The sequence below is a fragment of the Lepidochelys kempii genome, chromosome 5 (assembly GCF_965140285.1).
Source record: "Lepidochelys kempii isolate rLepKem1 chromosome 5, rLepKem1.hap1, whole genome shotgun sequence".
NCBI lineage: Eukaryota > Metazoa > Chordata > Testudines > Cheloniidae > Lepidochelys > Lepidochelys kempii.
The window spans coordinates 89209510-89228308 of NC_136384.1; the positions used below are offsets into that span (position 1 = coordinate 89209510).

The 18799-nt window shown below is 39.8% G+C and overlaps 1 protein-coding gene across 2 annotated transcripts in view; it reads right to left on the bottom strand.

Annotated features, from left to right (window-relative positions):
- Positions 1 to 18799, bottom strand: part of LOC140911599 (DNA excision repair protein ERCC-6-like 2) — a 67465-nt gene that overhangs the window by 14325 nt on the left and 34341 nt on the right. For both annotated transcript variants that reach the window (XM_073344952.1, XM_073344954.1), the window contains exons 11-12: positions 14697 to 14816; positions 538 to 609 (exon numbers count right to left, since the gene is read on the bottom strand). In XM_073344952.1, coding sequence (XP_073201053.1) covers positions 538 to 609; positions 14697 to 14816 — 192 coding nt within the window. The remainder of the gene's footprint in view (positions 1 to 537; positions 610 to 14696; positions 14817 to 18799) is intronic.

An 18799-nucleotide genomic window follows, 5' to 3' on the forward strand; every position in this document is an offset into this window, starting at 1 on the left:
CCCGGCCAGCAGCTGCCACTCTCCAGCTGCCCAGCTCTGAAGGCAGCACCGCCACCAGCAGCAGTGCATAAGTAAGGGTAGCAGTACTGCAAGCCCCCCTATAATAAAGGTGCGAAGACCCCCACCACCATTTTTGGGTCAGGACCCCTACAATTACAACACTGTGAAATTTCAGATTTAAACAGCTGAAATCATGCAAATTACTATTTTAAAAATCCTCTGACCATGAAATTGACCAAAATGGACCGTGAATTTGGTAAGGCCCTATTAATGAGTGGAGACAACTTCAGCTAAGACTCCAGTGAAGACAAGCCCAAAGAATAAAGGAGATTACTACATTTGTCCTTGCCACTGTCCTTGAGATAACTTATTGTTTCAAGATGTTTTCTTTAGTACTGCACATTGTCCATATCAACACTATTTCCCATAGTGCATGTGAGAAAGAAAATGTGGTTGAAAGCTGCTGCTGTCCCCTGTGCTTTATGCCTCAGGACTTATTGCTGAGGTCAGTCATAATGCAAGTCATATAGAGCTCACCTTGGTGGAAAAGGAGAAGAGAAGAACTTTATCTTTGTTTTTTCTGAAGTGATTTAAAAGCTGTTGAAGGACCTGGAAATGAACCACAGAGCAGCAATTAACTGACTTCATCCCAAGTACACCTTATATATACATACACTTACATTTTCTAACTTTAAAAAGAGTAAGCTGTAGTTTTGGTCTGTATTTCATACTATTTTCTAAGGAAAACGGGCACTAATGAGAGGCTTTGCAAGCCTAATATAGTTTCCTAGTATCATAAATGTCACTACAATAAAAGGAGATTCTAAATAAACACACACACACACACACTGTTAATAAACTCCTTCTCTGAACACATTCTGAAAGGGCAGTTTTAAAGTATCACACTAACAGAAGTTAAGTTCTAAAGGAGCTATTTGTACCTTTCAAGTTGCCTTTTAACAGAAGTTAGTCTACAAAGCTGTAACAAATACTACCTATCTACTGTTCTACCCTGGGTTTGGGTTTTTTGTTTTTAATTAATGAATCCGTACATCCACTCTGAACAGAGCTAACCTTATTTAGTTTGCTGCACTACCTCGGAGTTCAAAACTTTTTGGAACTTGTCTTCTTAAAATAATCAGTCAGATGTATGCCCCTCCCTACTCCCCCTCTTTTCTGTTGCTTTGTTTACTGTAGGCCTCAGCTTCCCAGACTCTGCACAGACCTTGAAATGCCAATAATCCGCCCACACACAATGTTCTTCTGGTAGGGAAGCAAATAATCCAGAGCCTTGCGTATAACAGTGATACAGTTATTTTCAAAAGAAGCATGTCCACATCTGGCAATGGCAGTTCAAGAGTACCATGCAGAAGCAATACACAAAGGGGAAAAGGAATTTTCTGCACCATGTCTGGAGCCTTCTCCCACTGGGCAATAAATATTTAAATTATTTTATTTATTCGGTGATAACTACTTAAACTGTTACATCTACACAAATTTCACTAAAAGTGTAACCACTCAAATAACAGAGGAATGCTTGTATTAATTTTACAGTTCTGGATAAAATCTTGAACACAAAATACTAATATCACAGTCATAACATTTTCTGTATTGTAGTGTCATTCAATTACTGGGTAAATAAGAGACACAAATCATATAAAGTTGCATGTTTTCCATCTGTAACTATAATTTGTAAGTTGTACAATGGACCAAATGAGCTTTATTTTACTCAAAAAGTGTAAAATATACTGTGTTAAACGTCCTACATTTGTATTTCATGTAATTGCATTAAGAAAGGACAGAAAAATTAGCAGCATGTTTAAGCTGTAAAAGGAGTTTGTCTCCTGTAATATTATTATTAGAGTAATAAATATGGTCACGTAATTAATTCTCTATAGGAGATAGTGCAAACAAATACACCCAGTTTGTTTAAATAAAGTGAATCAATGTCATGTCTGCTTGGATTTTAGGTATTCTGGAATATAATAGCACTAACTCTGACAAACAAAGAAAATTAAATGGTTTTGTGCTGAAGAGAAACAAAGTATATGTTCCTACACTGGAATACTATCCTAAAAGGTAGGTGTTTTGAAAAACACAAACTGGGTGAGCATACTCAAGCAAAAACATAATGTTACAATTAAAATATGGTTTTTCAATATGGTGAGCATGGATTTAACTCCCATCAGGATTATTAGAAGTCCTGCAGTGAAATCACTTTACACCATATTGATATTTACCTCTTAGATTTCAACTACAATTTATATTGTGTACAGCTGTCAATGCCGCTTTTGATGTTTTAAAGATAGAATCACAGGATCATAGGACTGGAAGGGACCTCATGAAGTCATCTAGTCCAGTCCCCTGCATTCATGGCAGGAATAAGTAAAACACGGGCTTTTATAATTCATCCCTCAACCAGGCCTAATTTTTTGTTTATATTTACATGGTACTCCCGCAGAGATACTTGCATTTTCCTACTTAAATAATGAAGAAAATAAGAAGCCAGTAAAATCAATCTCTTAATCAGACGTGTATACTCCCAGGAGACATAAACAGAAGCTTTCAAAAAGTTGCAACTAATAAAAGTATTACAAAAGAAGTTCTAAAACTACATTTTATTTCTAACAGCCAGGTATTTAATATAATTTTTTATTTAAAAGTCATATACACAGTGAATATTGGTAGACCCAAAATTTGAGGAAAATTGAAGGAGTAATCGGACAAGTGAAGGTTTTGGCCCATGTGATTATGGGACAACTATTGCGTGACTCAGAGAGCTGTGTAACCATTCTGTTTCACCACTCCTGCTCCCCCCTCCAAAAAGTCAATGATATTGTAGAATAATGCTCAAGAGCATGCAGTCTACAAGCACGGTACTTCAAAAGTGACGAGTCATTTGTCTTTTCATTACACAATTCTCACTTCACAACTGAGGTGTACTGGATTCTCACAACAATGCATATTGTCAGGCATTATTTCTTGCATGTTCAACTACACCAAATCTAAACAAATGCTTTTGTATTACATTTATTGACAAAACAGTCTGAAGTGAAAACAGAATGCTATTAAAAAGGGGAGGGGGAGGGAGACTATTGAACAACCACACATGCAAGCAAACACCTTCCACCTCTTGTTATTATACTACAAGAAAATCTTTAATAGCTACATTTCTGCAAGTTTTATAACATTTGGTCAAATTTATTTCCCCACTGATATGTTAATTTTGTCTCATTACTGATTTTAAAAAAGTGTTTATAAAATATCTTCCAATTCTTAATTAATGGTGACCTCTCTCTGTGCATTTTTTAGGCTTCCCAAGAGACCAGAGATCCCCTGGATACCTTTTCTCTCATAATAAAAGTCCATCAGTATAGTAGATTTATAGTTCTTTTCAGAATGCAACACATACGGGACAATCAGAGAGAATAATCTGATCAAGAAGCAAGTTCACAATATTATTTGAAGCAGCCTTGTCAAAACAATTTATCTCAAAATACTGTACATTTGAGGTCTAGAAGAACAGGAAGTATAGGTCTAATTTGTTATGATTATTCAGTTCACAGACAAAAGCTATCATCCAGGATCACATATTCAGAAAATTTCTTGAACCTATTCAGAATAGAAAACAGATTAGCTAATCTGTTCTCAAAAAGATTACCTTTCAATGAAGTCTCCACTATTTTAAAAATATAGTACACCAGACATTAAAAAGGCATCTTGGCATTAAAAAATTACTGTCAAACATTTTTAACTTAATGAACTTAACACAAATGTTATTTTTCAGTTATGCCAATCTGACCCACTATAGCAATGAAGTCAGATACAGTATTGATGCATTTGAAAGTGTTTTTTTATTTTTAGAGCTAAAATAGCAACATTTAAAATATTAAACTTGCAAGGATAATAAAGTGAATTTCTATAATCCAGGTCAATTAAATTTTGTCATCTTCTACAGCAGAATTTCCAAGTTTGAAAGCTGAACCCTCACTTCTTGAAAATAAAACCAATCGCACAAGACCAACATATGTTATTAAAGGCCCACCCATCTTCATTTTTTATCCTCTATATAGTCCCATTTCCTTCTTCCATTGGGATATGGATGGCATTACACCTTTTGGAAATGTTGTTCTACACTGAGATGCATTTCCTGAAGTGATATAAAATCTGAGGTCTCTTTAAGATAGGAAGTCGTTATTTTCCATTTAATCAGGTGTTTCATTCCACTGACCCTCAGATATACTTTTTTAAGCTTAGACATTGCAACCATGCGCTTAAGTGGGTTAAAATGAAAACAGTCATTAAGCAGGTTTCTGCAGTGACGTCAGATCATTACCATCAGAAACAACCAGGCATGATGGAGGACTGAATAACAGTAATCTACTGGGATCTCTTCAAAGCATGTTTTAGCAAAACGGCCCAATACAGTAGCAGTAAAACAAAACAAAGGAAAAATTCTATGAAGCAGTCAAGCAAAGGAAAAACTAACACAAGATCACTGTTTTTCCTATTTTCCCTCTAATGGCCAGGGGGAAGAAAACTACTAGGTTTCAAGTGACTACTGCCAAAACGTGCTTGTACCCTATAGATCAAACTCCCCAGCTTGCCTTATGATACACTTTAAGAAAAGGGCACATTAAATATGCTTTATTTTACTAAGAAAATTTGAAGCCAAAAATGTAAGTTAAAACAGACAAAAATCACTCAAACTTTCTGACTGAGAGAACCAGTCAAAGTGAAGGGCAGATTTCCCACTCGGCAAAGGAATTATTTTCCAAGGGTAATCATTTAAAAAAAAAGAACTTTAAATGTAAGGATCCAAAGGAGCTTTTCAAGCTGATTATATCTTAAAGTAATGAATTCATGACTTTTGTCTGTGAAAGTAATCTTAAAATTAGGATTTCTTTAGTCAGGTTCTAAAGAAGGAATATTTGATCCACATCTCTCAGAGAAGTGTCATTTTTTTCAACATAAATGGAAGTTTCACCAGGTGCCAGACAGATAAGTGGTATCATTCTTGTAGTCATAAAATATATTCCACTCTCTTCTTTTAATGAAGTTCTTCACATTCAAGTGAGTTTACAAGAATATCTGCTTGTTTTGGAAGTCTGATTTCTGTAGTTACCTACTTTCTGAATAGAAAGATTCCTTCTTAAATTTCTTTTAAATTTTCACAATAAATATTCTGGTTATTTGTTTTCCTCTGATGATACTGGAAACACCAGCTAGCTATCACCAACTCAAACCCAACATCACTATCACATCTCTGCAATAAATGATAAGGTCAAAAACTCCTGTATACTAGTGTTGTCTTTTGAGATTCTAATTATATGAATATTAGATCCTCTATTAATATTTAAAATCTTCAGTTCTGTTTACTCAAAAAGAAACAATGGCTTTTCAAACTAGCTACTTCTCTTTCAAATCAGTGTTGTGGTCCTTGGTTTCACAAATTCCTCATGGAACATTATACGTTTTATTAAATGTATTTTATTTCATATTCATTACAATATTAGTAATTTAAGATCTTTAATGTAAAAGAATACTATGAGAACTTTTAATATCTGTAAGAATCATAGTTTTAATGGAACTACCCTTCTCCTTAGCTTGAAGGGGATTAGAAAGCAAATCTAATTTTCATCGAAGGCTTGAAGTTTCTTAGTAGCCAAAATAAAAATCTTTCAAGTCCTTTCCAACCTATAAATCTTTAATTAGCCATCTTGTCCCGATCTCAATCTTTTATGTTATGCAGTGTTCTTGGTACTTTGAAAAAAAGTAGTTTTCCTGCTGAAATGAAAGAGGGGCAGAACATGTCACGATTCCAATATATTTTTAAAAATTAATTCTCCTTTCTTTACATTTTTACTCACATTAATGAAATCAAGTGTACACACAATATTGCAGGCTACATTAACTGAAACCTAAATTTCTCATACTGTATGGACTCCAAACTGAAGACTAACATAGGATGTGCTAAAAGTTCATTTATGATTTGATCTTCACTTTTATTTTATTAAACTCAGTTTCTAAATAAATAAATGCCTTGTGGTCCAACCAAGATACAATTCACAGATAAATAAGCAATAAGACTCTCACTGAAATGGGTTTTCTATTGTTATGATGCATTAGTGGAGAAAAACAGGAATGAGAAAGTCAACTAAACTGAGGATCATTCCATAAAAACAGTATTTTCAATAAATAATCTTTCCCTTCTACTATGTGTGCAAGTGGATTTGTTACTCAAGAAAGTAAGGGACTTTCAGGAATGGACCACCTAGAAAGATGGCTGATGTAAACTTACACACACACACACTTACCACAATGCAACTCAATTCCACTTGGTGTGATAAATGGGAGGTTTGACAATGTTACAATGTGGTCAGATTGAAATATCAGAGATTAGAATGAGAACAGAATAATTTTTTATTTGCATCTTAAATTAGTGTGAATTAAATTCCACACTTGAAAGCTAATACACAAATCCACTACATAATCTAACCACCTATATTTAATTGGCTATTATATTACTACTTTCTTTTCAAGTATTGCCCAAAATTTATAGTGACAAAATATTCATCCACAATATAAAGCTATTTCAGGGAAAAAGTTAGCTCAGATTATCATGTTAAAAACGGGAATTAGGGGGCTTGAAAACACAATGTGGTTATGCTCTAGGCTCTTCCTTCTGTAAACCTGGCTTCAAATCCTGAATTTGTTCATAAGTGAAAATAAATTCCATGACATCACCCCGTCCCCAGATTTTGGCACAACTAGGAGTCTCTGCTAAATAGAGGTTCAGGACTAAGAAATGTTACAAAACAGGTGTGAAGAATTGTGAGGGGAATATTATACAGGATCTACTTGCAGCACATTCTGTTTCCTGCTATTAATCATTCTCTTCCAGAATTAGCATTCCAGACTATTGTCATTGCATTGTTTTATCATTAATATCATTTATCATTAATATTGCTAGGAGCATTAAAGTGTGACATACTTCCCTCATTCCCTCTAATATACAGTAATATATAGTACTATCCTATCTTGAAAGCATTGAGACTAGGCACTTCTCTTGCCATGCCAAACTGACATTCTAGAAAAATGACAGGAGAAAGAGCTTTAAAAAGAGCAAAAAAGATTTAGACAGCTCAGCAACAGCAAAAATTACCTCATCTCATTTTGACACTCTTAAAAGCAAACATTTATAGCAGATCAAATTGGTTCACAGCCATACTTGAGAAAAGCAGCTACACCCACTACACATCTACTTCCATAGATAACAGAAAAGCCCAATATTTATTAGAACCAGAGTTGGTTGACTCCCAGGATTCTGAATGCTACCTAATTCACTAGGATCTATTCTTCCATTAACACTCAGAGCAAGAAAAGACCTCCTTAATATTTATGCCAAGGAGTGAATTAGTTTTTGCCCAGCAACTTTACTAAATACCTCAAACAAATCTACATAAATCCTATGTATAGTATTCAAAATATAATAATGATCTCTTTCAAGCTACTTTCCATTTCATCTGAACATTTAAACCTAAGGTTTTAGAATGAATGCTGTTCAGGACATACTGTTCTACTATGCTACTGCATATCTATATAGGCAAACTAATGTGAATTGAAAATTAGCTAAAAGATTGTAAAAGGAGAGGTTACTCATCCTGTGACGTAACTAGTTTTTCGGGATGTGTCTTGCTACGGATGCTCCACTTGAAGTACACATGCACCACATGTGCCTTTGATCGGAGATCTTAGTTAACAGTGCCCATTCAGCTGCACACGCACTCTACTCTGCCTCATGCTCTGCTCTGGCCATACAGAACTACATGGGCAAACCACCCTCAGTTTCTTCTCCATCACAAAGCTCCATAGCAGAGAACTCCGAAGCAAAAAGGAAAATGATGGAGCATCCATCAGGACGCACATCTCAAAGAACTACAGTTAATATACAGGCAGAATAACCTCTCCTTCTTTGAGTACTATTCCTATGGGTGCTTCACTTCAGCTAGAAATGAGCAGCACACTCTAAGGAGTGGGGGGGGGGCTGCTGAGTTGGATCCAAGATCGAAGACAGTAGAGTACAGCCAAACACAGCATCAGAAGCTGAGTCATGAGTTACTGCATAATGTTCAGAAAAGGTGTGCACGGAGGCCTAAGTTGAAGCTCCACAGATCTCAGCAATGGAAACATTCTTAAGAAAGGTTTCAGAGTAGGAGTACTCGTGGCACCTTAGAGACTAATCAATTTATTTGAAAGGCTACTGAAGCAGAAAGAGATCTTATTGAATGGATCAGTACTCTAGAAGGAGGTTTGAGACCATGAGACTGATAACAAAAAGGTAATGCAGCCTGAAATCCATCTAGAGAATCTTTGTTTGGAAACTGGATATCCCTTAGATCTGTCCGCAGTAGACACAAACAACCTGGAAGATTTTCTAACTGGCTTAGTCCTGTCCAAGTAAAAGGCTAATGCCCACCTGAGCGTATGTATTACCATATCCTTATTATTCAGGTGTGTTTTAGGGGAAAAAACTACAAGAGGAATAGACTGGCTGATGTGGAAGTCAAACAACACCTTCAGTAAGAATTTAGGATGTGGTCACAATGTGGCCTTGTCCCCGAAGAATATTGTGAAGGGGATATGCCATCAGAGCCCCTATCTCCCCCGGTCTTCAAAATAACTAATGGCTACCATGAAGCCGTTTTCATAGATATGTCAAGTAGAGAAGAGGTCATTGTTGGCTCAAAAGGATGTCCCATAAGGCAGCTAAGCACCAAGTTGAGGTCCCAAACCAGAGCAGGATTTTTGACTTGTATAAAGAGATTCCCCAACCCCTTGAGAAACCTCACCATCATCAGATGTGCAAACACCGAAAAGCCCTCCACTGGGAAATGGAAAGCCATAATGGCTGCCAAATGTATCCTAATGGAACTCAAAGACAAACCTATCTTCTTCAGTTCCAGGATACAAACTAGTATATCAGCCTGAAAATGACACAGGTGAAAGGTCACACCACTGGCTGAATCTCATCCTCTTCTGTCGGTAAGCATTATGGGTACACTGCTTTCTACTACATAACAAATAAATTCTCTTCTTACGTCCTCAGAACAGGCTGTTTCTAGTCCCGTTAACCATCAATCTGCCATGGTTTGAGCTGAAGAACCCTAAGGTTGGGGTGAAGAACTTGACCAGCAACCTCAGACAGAAGATGAGGGATGGTCTGGAGGGTGATTGGTTGACAAGCAGCCATTGGATGAGGTAAGGAAACGATGTCTGTCTTGGTCAGAACCACCACAACAACTCTGGCCTTGTCCTTCCTTATCTTGATCAACACCTTGGATATTAGAGGAGTTGGAGGAAATACATACAAATCCAACATCCAATGAAGGAAAAAGGCATTTCCCAAGAAATTGTGGCCCAGTCCTCCTCTCAAGCAGAACTGGAAGCACTTCCTGTTTCTGGCCATGATGAACAGATCTATCCGCGAGATGCCCCAACACTTAAATATGTGATTGCTTACAATGGGATCTACCTCCCATTTGTGATTCTGAGAGAGGTCTCCATGGAGGGCGTCTGCCATGATGTTTCAAATGCCTGGTAAGTAAGCTGCTGAGATTTTGTATGCACCAATTCCAGAGTCTTGACTGCTTCAGCACAGAGGAAGGATGATCTCACTCCCCTTTGACTGTCGATATAAAACATGCATGATATATTGTTGGTCACTATTTTCATATGTTTGCTCCGATCAATGGCATAAAATGGAGACAGGCATTCCTGACTGCTCTGAGTTCCAGGAAGTTGATGTGTAGAGTAGTCTTCCAAAATGACCACCTGTCCTGAGTTGCGTGAGTGTTGAGATGTGCCCCCATCCCAACTGGGATGCATCTGTTATTATCACCATTAAAGACATTGAGCAAAGGGGACTTCTGTTCAAATACTGTGAGGGTCTTTTCACCACTTGATGGACTTCTTCATGACAGAAGGAACCGAGAGTAGTTTGTTCAAGCTGTGCTTGCTTGGTGAATAAACAAGCCACCCCTAAAGGCAGTGCAGGTGCAACCTCATGTGGCTTATTACAAAAGTAACACCTGCCATATGTCCCAATAATTGGAGACAGTTTTTGACTGATGTCTGGGAATTGATTTGGACAGTAGTGACTAAATTCGATAGGGTTATAAACCTGTGAGTAGGAAGATAGGGTTTGGCCACTACCGTATCAAGATAAGCTTCTATAAACTCCAATCTTTGCACCAGGGTCAAGGGGGACATCGAAATAACAATGGCCACTCAGAAGGTCAGAACGAGGTTTCACTTTAGGAGCATCCCTTTTACTGCCAATTGTCGAGATATGGGAACATAAGGATTTCTTTTCTGAGAAGGTAAGCTGCTATCACTGACAGAACCATCAAAAACACTCTGTGAGCAGAAGACAGACCAAACAGAAGCAGTCTGTGTTGAAAGTAGTTTTGACACAGAGTAAAACATAGGAAATTTCTGTGGGAAGGGTGAACTGCTAGATGGAAATATGCATCTTGTAGGTCAAGAGCAGAGAAGCAATTCGCTGGGTCCAATGATGGTATTATTGCTGCAAGTGTTACCATTTTGAATTGCTGTATCTTCATGAGCCAGTTTAGGAGACTTAGATCTAGAATGGGTCTCTATCCACTGTTCTTTTCTGAAACCAGTAAGCACCTGGACTAAAACACCTTCCTGTGTGTTGTACAAGAACTAGTTCAATAGTACCTACGTTCAGGAAGAAGTCTATTTCCTGTTCTAGAAGATACTTGTGAGAGGGAAAATGCCTGAAGAGGGACAGAGGGAATTGAAGGGAGGAGGGAGAGAAGTAAAGCAGATGGAGTATCCTGCTGATATGATCTCCAAAACCCATTTGTCCACAGCAATATGCTCAAAAGCTTGTCTGGAGTGAGGAAGGCAGTTCCCAAAGCAGCGAAGGCACATGAACCATTGCATCTGGTAAGGAGTAAGGGAGAGAACTCAGAACATTGACTACTCCATCAAAATTTGTGTTTCGATGAAGGTTGAGAGATCGATGCCTGTACAGCAGACAGACTCTTCTTCTGGAACATCTGCCTCATTCATCGGAGTTCATAAGGGCTCTAGAAGCAGGAGACAGGACAAGATTTCTGCATTGTCTGAGACTTACTAACTGTCCGTTTATGAGCAGCTGTGTAAATTCCTAGAGAAAGCAAAGTGGCCCTGGAATCTTTTAAAGTATGTACAGACTCGACGGTATTCTTCACAAACAATTTTAATCTGTTGAAGGGAAGGTCCTCAACTGTATTCTGGACCTCTCTTGGAAATCTTGAGAGTTGAAGCTAGGAGGCCTTTCTCATGACACCCACTGTAGAAACAGAGCGAGCAGCTGTTTCAGGGGCATCCAGAGAGGCCTTCAGAGATATTCTGGCAAGAAGGTGACCCTTTGTAATGGACTGCCTGAAATTGGTCCCTCTGCCCTAGTGGTAAATGCTCAACAAACGTATTGAGTAGTAGCTGTGATTATATTTCAATAGTTGGTGATCCTAAACTGCAGAGTCACAGATGAATATGATCTGCAACAAAATAAAACAAGACACTTCTGATCTTTGCCGTATGGCATTGATTTAACACAGTGCTGCCTTCTACGTTCATTTATAGCCTCGAAAACTAGGGAGGAGTTGGGAGAGAGATGAGAAAATAGAAATTCCAAGTCTTTAGATTGGACATAAAATTTCTTATCAGCCCTTTTACAGATGGGTAGAACTGTCACTGGGTTATACCAGATTACTTTTTGCAGGATCCAGCAGAGCCTCATTAATAGGTAGTAAAATTTGGGTAGATGACGTTGTATGCAGAATATCTAGCAGTTTATGTCGTGACGCCTTAATCTCCTCAAGTGGTATTTGTAATGGGTCTGCTATGCTTTTAACAAGGTCCTGGAACTGTCTGAAAATCATCAGCCAGGGATGGTGGAGGAGGCATGACTCCTTCATCTGGGGATGAAGAAGAGATTTGGTTAGCAGGGTGATCTCTGTCTGTTCTCACCTCCTGCTCCTCCAAAGTCTCTTCTTGTGGGTCAGGCCTTCTAGAGGTAGAGGAATGCGGGGATGGGGAGGAATTTTCTACTTCTGTGAGCAATGAGTGATACTAAGGGTCCTAGAGAATTGTTGGCGGTATGCTGCTCATGGATCCAGTACAGCCATTGAGGGGGTCAATATGGAATAGGTGGGAGCACCCATGAGTGCCATCAGACCATCAGGATGGAGCTTGAGGGTGTCTTTCTCAAATAGGTTCCATCTTCCTAGAAGTCTCCAGAAAAATATTTGTCTGATAGTGAGGAGTGGAGCCCTGAAGCAACATTTGAGAAGTCAATGAAAAATCCCCATTATCATCATCTTCAACATGACTTTGTAGAAGTGGAGCACTGGTAGAAAAAGATGGTGATGCCATCAGTAGTAGGTGAATATCTGGAGACGTAGAGGTCTCTATCAAAGGGGTGTCAGGCATCTCACACTGTGACATCTCATGAAAATTTAACTCCTGTGGTACTGACCGAGGTGGCAGCCATGACTGTGGCAGAGGAACTAGACAATACTGCAGACTTTATGTGCTCCAAGGCGTGTGTCCACAAAATGACACTCTGATCTTCTGCAGTGCTGCAATGGTAGGTACGGAGAGCCTGGCTTATTCTATTGGTACTGACTTAGAAGAGGTAGTCTTCTTCTCCTTGTTGCCTCAATCCCCTGACAATGTTAATGAACTTCTGGAGCTGGAATCCTTACATTCTTTGGGGTTAGTGCTGCTTACAGTACCTGAGGACCCGCATCTTTGTGGGTATTGAGTCAGGAACTGGAGGAGGGGTGGGGGGTAGAGGGGAGATACCAAAGTAGCAGCCTCAATCTGCGACCACAGTTTCTTTGACATAGTTTCCCTACCTGGGAACCGAGCTCTGTTCTCTAATGACTTTTTGAGAGTATTCGAGTTTTCCTCTTAGAAGCACTAAGGGAAAGTTTTGTGGAAATGGTTTAAGAGCTCTATTTGCTCAGAGACAGGTGTATGGCAGGGCAGGGGTGTCTCCGTGGCTTGTGTCAGAAGCCAAATGGAGGGAGCTGTTCATCATGAGGAGATGCAATTTAATCTCCCAGTTCTTTCTGGTTCCTGATTTTAACGCCAGACAAAAATTACACTTCCCCCAAAAGTCAGACTCCCCAAAGCATGCAAATGGATGCACTGGGAGTGGCCCCTGGCACGAAGGATAGACTCCTGGCACGAAAGGCAACATTTAAAACTGAGAGAGACAGGCATACCATTCTAGAAATCTAAATAAAGTTCCCCACATGAGAGAAAACCTGAAAGGACAACGGTCCTTACTACTTTTAACTATTATTAACCAACACTACTACAACTAACTAAGCTAAGTGAAACCATGGGGGGAGAGAAACTACAGTGAAGGAAAGCTCAACTCAGACACACCTGAGGCTCCATCTCAGGCAAAATCATTGAGAAGGAACTGAGGGCAGTTCGCCCACACAGATGTATATACCCATGGTAAAGAGCACAAGGCTGAGCAGAGCATATGCGCAGGTTGAACAGGCACTGCTACCTAAAATCTCCAAATGCACAGGGCACCCCCACCCCCTCCAAAACGGAGCACCCATAGTGACACTACCTGAAGAAAAACAAAAAGGTAATAGATTACAATTATCAAGTCAGGAAGATACACCTAGAGGGGTACCCTCAGGATCAGTGTTAGAATTGATTTAATCATCTGAAAGAGGTATTAATCAGCATGCTAAAGAACTCCAGAGTTGATATTAAAATGAAAGGAGATGGGAACCCCAACAAGCCCAGAGAAATTAGAAACATACAGAAAACAAAATGAGATTCAACTTAGAAAAATTTAAGCAATCTGGAAAAAAAATAATCTGAAAACAATGATGCTCAAACAAAAGGAGAACCCTGGGAAGCAGTAATGCTGAAGAGAACTAAGGATGATAGTTAAAACAAATTTAATATGACTTTGCAGTATATATAGCTGCAAAAAGGCCAATGCATTTATGGATTGCACAGGCAAGTACATCAAGGGGAGGGTGGTAGTGGTCCTTCTCTACGTGACTCTAGTTAGATAAGACATCAGTCCAGTTCTGGGCAATACATTTTCAGAAAGATTCCGAAAAAGAATAACTCAAGCAACCAGGAGACTAAAAAACTGACTGATGAGGAAAGGTCTTAAGAGCTAAATATATATAGCTAGGGTAAGAGAAGGCAATAGGCAGGAGACCTAAATGGATATAAATCCATTATATTTAAAGACTGAACACTAGAAGTGGTGACATTATTTATGAAGATATAACTAGCAACTATAGTTATGAGTAATGGAATGAAAAGTAAAAATTTAGACTCCTATTGGGGTGCAGAGAAGCTTCCTGACTACAGAGTCTTCCAAGAGAAGTACTGGATACACCATTGCAAAGAACTAGAATGGACAAAGCACTAGAAAATGTTTTAATCAGGAATAACCCTTCATTCCCAGGGATTAGTATGGTGATCTAGGTCTTTTAAATCTGTAACTTTCATGATCCAGGTAGAAGGATTAGTTATAAAGTGGTTAGATAAATGGTAGATGCAGATTTTCTAACACATCTATACTACAATCTATAAAATTATGTTACACTGTTTTTTCCAAATATGTTTACCTTCATTTTCCCACTGTACTTTGGATCAGAAATTGTTTCAAAGGCTGCATCTTTGCTCAGCTGTACAAAATCTGGAAACTCGGAAAATACCTGGTTGCATATCCTTTTGATATGCTCTTCCTGTAAAAAAAAAAAAAAAGGCAGAAAATATGATCACCACAAACGAAACATGGAGTTTAGTATTAGAGATAATTTGGTCCAGCATTAATCTGTGAAAGAGTGAAATAGGCTAAAAGAGCACATTCTTGATGATGCTGGAATTAGTAGTAAATTTATAAAAGTGCTCAGTACAAAAGCATCTGACAACAGTAAGAAAAAAATTGAGGTTTTAGCTTAAAGGATAAGAGGCTACAGTACTCCTTTTCTTTTTGCGAATACAGACTAACACGGCTGTTACTCTGAAACCCATGGTTAAATATGAGAATTCTAGTAACTAGAGTCTGTCCAAAACACAAGATAGTCCTCTCTCCCATATTAAGAAAAATAAAAGTGCATTGCCTCACTTGGAAAAATACCAATGGTGGACTTCGGCGTATATTAAAGAGAGCATTGCAAAATTTTCTTTCCCTAATGGAGAAGTTCCCAAACCTCTCAAGATTATGAGGATCATTAATTTTCTGATCTCAAGTACCACAATGGAAGATACGGCAGCAGACTGGCTCGCAAACCCTCTCCCCCCACTTTCTTTTTAGACTTTATTATTTGTTTAGTACAAACAAAGCTGGAGCTGGTCAAAACACAAATATCCTGTCCCAAAGAATTTAAAATCCAAAGGACAAACAAGAAGACACTGAGAAATACAGAGGGAAGATTAAGAAAGGTTTTTAAATCAGTATTACTACAAGTATAACTTCACTTCTTGCTGGCTCCAAAGAAGAGTTGATTCCTTAGGAACAATATCAGTAAGGAGAGGGCAAACAGATTGGGAGGTCGATTTCATGGGGGGGGGGGTAGGGGGAAGCAATGGGCAGGAATGGGAGGAGATGACAATAGAGCATTAAGACTGATCCTGAGATACTGAGTTCAATGGGAGTGAGGGTGCTAGGTAGCTTGCAGGGCCAGGCTCAAAAATACTGACTGATGGAACTAGAGCCCAAGTATCTTGGATTTTCCAGTTTGCTTACTGACACTAATTGTCAACATTTTAAATCAGTCTTTTGTGTACAGATGTAATCAGACAGGTATCAACTGCTACACATACAGTAAATAATCATGGGAAATGAATTCACCATTAAATAATACAGCAATTCTATTCTACTATATCATACCAGTAACTATTTCAAGCACTACAGCACACTGTAATTTCCATAAACCATTTGAACTCTTAATTTTTTGTCGTAACAAAGAACACTATTCTTCCAAAAAGGAAAGGCGTATTTGTGGCACCTTAGAGACTAACCAATTTATTTGAGCATGAGCTTTCGTGAGCTACAGCTCACTTCATCGGACGCAAGTGAGCTGTAGCTCACGAAAGCTTATGCTCTAATAAATTGGTTAGTCTCTAAGGTGCCACAAGTACTCCTTTTCTTTTTGCAAAGACAGACTAACACGGCTGTTACTCTGAAACCTATTCTTCCAAAGCACGCCAGACAGAAACAATATTTAAAGAACATTTCATAGAATCACAGAATCATAGAATATCAGGGTTGGAAGGGACCCCAGAAGGTCATCTAGTCCAACCCCCTGCTCAAAGCAGGACCAATTCCCAGTTAAATCATCCCAGCCAGGGCTTTGTCAAGCCTGACCTTAAAAACCTCTAAGGAAGGAGATTCTACCACCTCCCTAGGTAACGCATTCCAGTGTTTCACCACCCTCTTAGTGAAAAAGTTTTTCCTAATATCCAATCTAAACCTCCCCCACTGCAACTTGAGACCATTACTCCTCGTTCTGTCATCTGCTACCATTGAGAACAGTCTAGAGCCATCCTCTTTGGAACCCCCTTTCAGGTAGTTGAAAGCAGCTATCAAATCCCCCCTCATTCTTCTCTTCTGCAGGCTAAACAATCCCAGCTCCCTCAGCCTCTCCTCATAACTCATGTGTTCCAGTCCCCTAATCATTTTTGTTGCCCTTCGCTGGACTCTCTCCAATTTATCCACATCCTTCTTGTAGTGTGGGGCCCAAAACTGGACACAGTACTCCAGATGAGGCCTCACCAATGTCGAATAGAGGGGAACGATCACGTCCCTCGATCTGCTCGCTATGCCCCTACTTATACATCCCAAAATGCCATTGGCCTTCTTGGCAACAAGGGCACACTGCTGACTCATATCCAGCTTCTCGTCCACTGTCACCCCTAGGTCCTTTTCTGCAGAACTGCTGCCTAGCCATTCGGTCCCTAGTCTGTAGCTGTGCATTGGGTTCTTCCGTCCTAAGTGCAGGACCCTGCACTTATCCTTATTGAACCTCATCAGATTCCTTTTGGCCCAATCTTCCAATTGGTCTAGGTCCTTCTGTATCCTATCCCTCCCCTCCAGCGTATCTACCACTCCTCCCAGTTTAGTATCATCCGCAAATTTGCTGAGAGTGCAATCCACACCATCCTCCAGATCATTTATGAAGATATTGAATAAAACCGGCCCCAGGACCGACCCTTGGGGCACTCCACTTGATACCGGCTGCCAACTAGACATGGAGCCATTGATCACTACCCGTTGAGCCCGACAATTTAGCCAGCTTTCTACCCACCTTATAGTGCATTCATCCAGCCCATACTTCCTTAACTTGCTGACAAGAATACTATGGGAGACCGTGTCAAAAGCTTTGCTAAAGTCAAGAAACAATACATCCACTGCTTTCCCTTCATCCACAGAACCAGTAATCTCATCATAAAAGGCGATTAGATTAGTCAGGCATGACCTTCCCTTGGTGAATCCATGCTGGCTGTTCCTGATCACTTTCCTCTCATGCAAGTGCTTCAGGATTGATTCTTTGAGGACCTGCTCCATGATTTTTCCAGGGACTGAGGTGAGGCTGACTGGCCTGTAGTTCCCAGGATCTTCCTTCTTCCCTTTTTTAAAGAATGGCACTACATTAGCCTTTTTCCAGTCATCCGGGACTTCCCCGGTTCGCCACGAGTTTTCAAAGATAATGGCCAGTGGCTCTGCAATCACAGCCGCCAATTCCTTCAGCACTCTCGGATGCAACTCGTCCGGCCCCATGGACTTGTGCACGTCCAGCTTTTCTAAATAGTCCCTAACCGCCTCTATCTCCACAGAGGGCTGGCCATCTCTTCCGCATTTTGTGATGCCCAGCGCAGCAGTCTGGGAGCTGACCTTGTTAGTGAAAACAGAGGCAAAAAAAGCATTGAGTACATTAGCTTTTTCCACATCCTCTGTCACTAGGTTGCCTCCCTCATTCAGTAAGGGGCCCACACATTCCTTGGCTTTCTTCTTGTTGCCAACATACCTGAAGAAACCCTTCTTGTTACTCTTGACATCTCTGGCTAGCTGCAGCTCCAGGTGCGATTTGGCCCTCCTGATAACATTCCTACAAGCCCGAGCAATATTTTTATACTCTTCCCTGGTCATATGTCCAACCTTCCACTTCTTGTAAGCTTCTTTTTTATGTTTAAGATCCGCTAGGATTTCACCATTAAGCCAAGCTGGTCGCCTGCCATATTTACTATTCTTTCGACTCATCGGGATGGTTTGTCCCTGTAACCTCAACAGGGATTCCTTGAAATACAGCCAGCTCTCCTGGACTCCTTTCCCCTTCAAGTTAGTCCCCCAGGGGATCCTGGCCATCCGTTCCCTGAGGGAGTCGAAGTCTGCTTTCCTGAAGTCCAGGGTCCGTATCCTGCTGCTTACCTTTGTTCCCTGCATCAGGATCCTGAACTCAACCAACTCATGGTCACTGCCTCCCAGATTCCCATCCACTTTTGCTTCCCCCACTAATTCTACCCGGTTTGTGAGCAGCAGGTCAAGAAAAGCACCCCCCCAGTTGGCTCCTCTAGCACTTGCGCCAGGAAATTGTCCCCTACGCTTTCCAAAAACTTCCTGGATTGTCTATGCACCGCTGTATTGCTCTCCCAGCAGATATCAGGAAAATTAAAGTCACCCATGAGAATCAGGGCATGCGATCTAGTAGCTTCCGTGAGCTGCCGG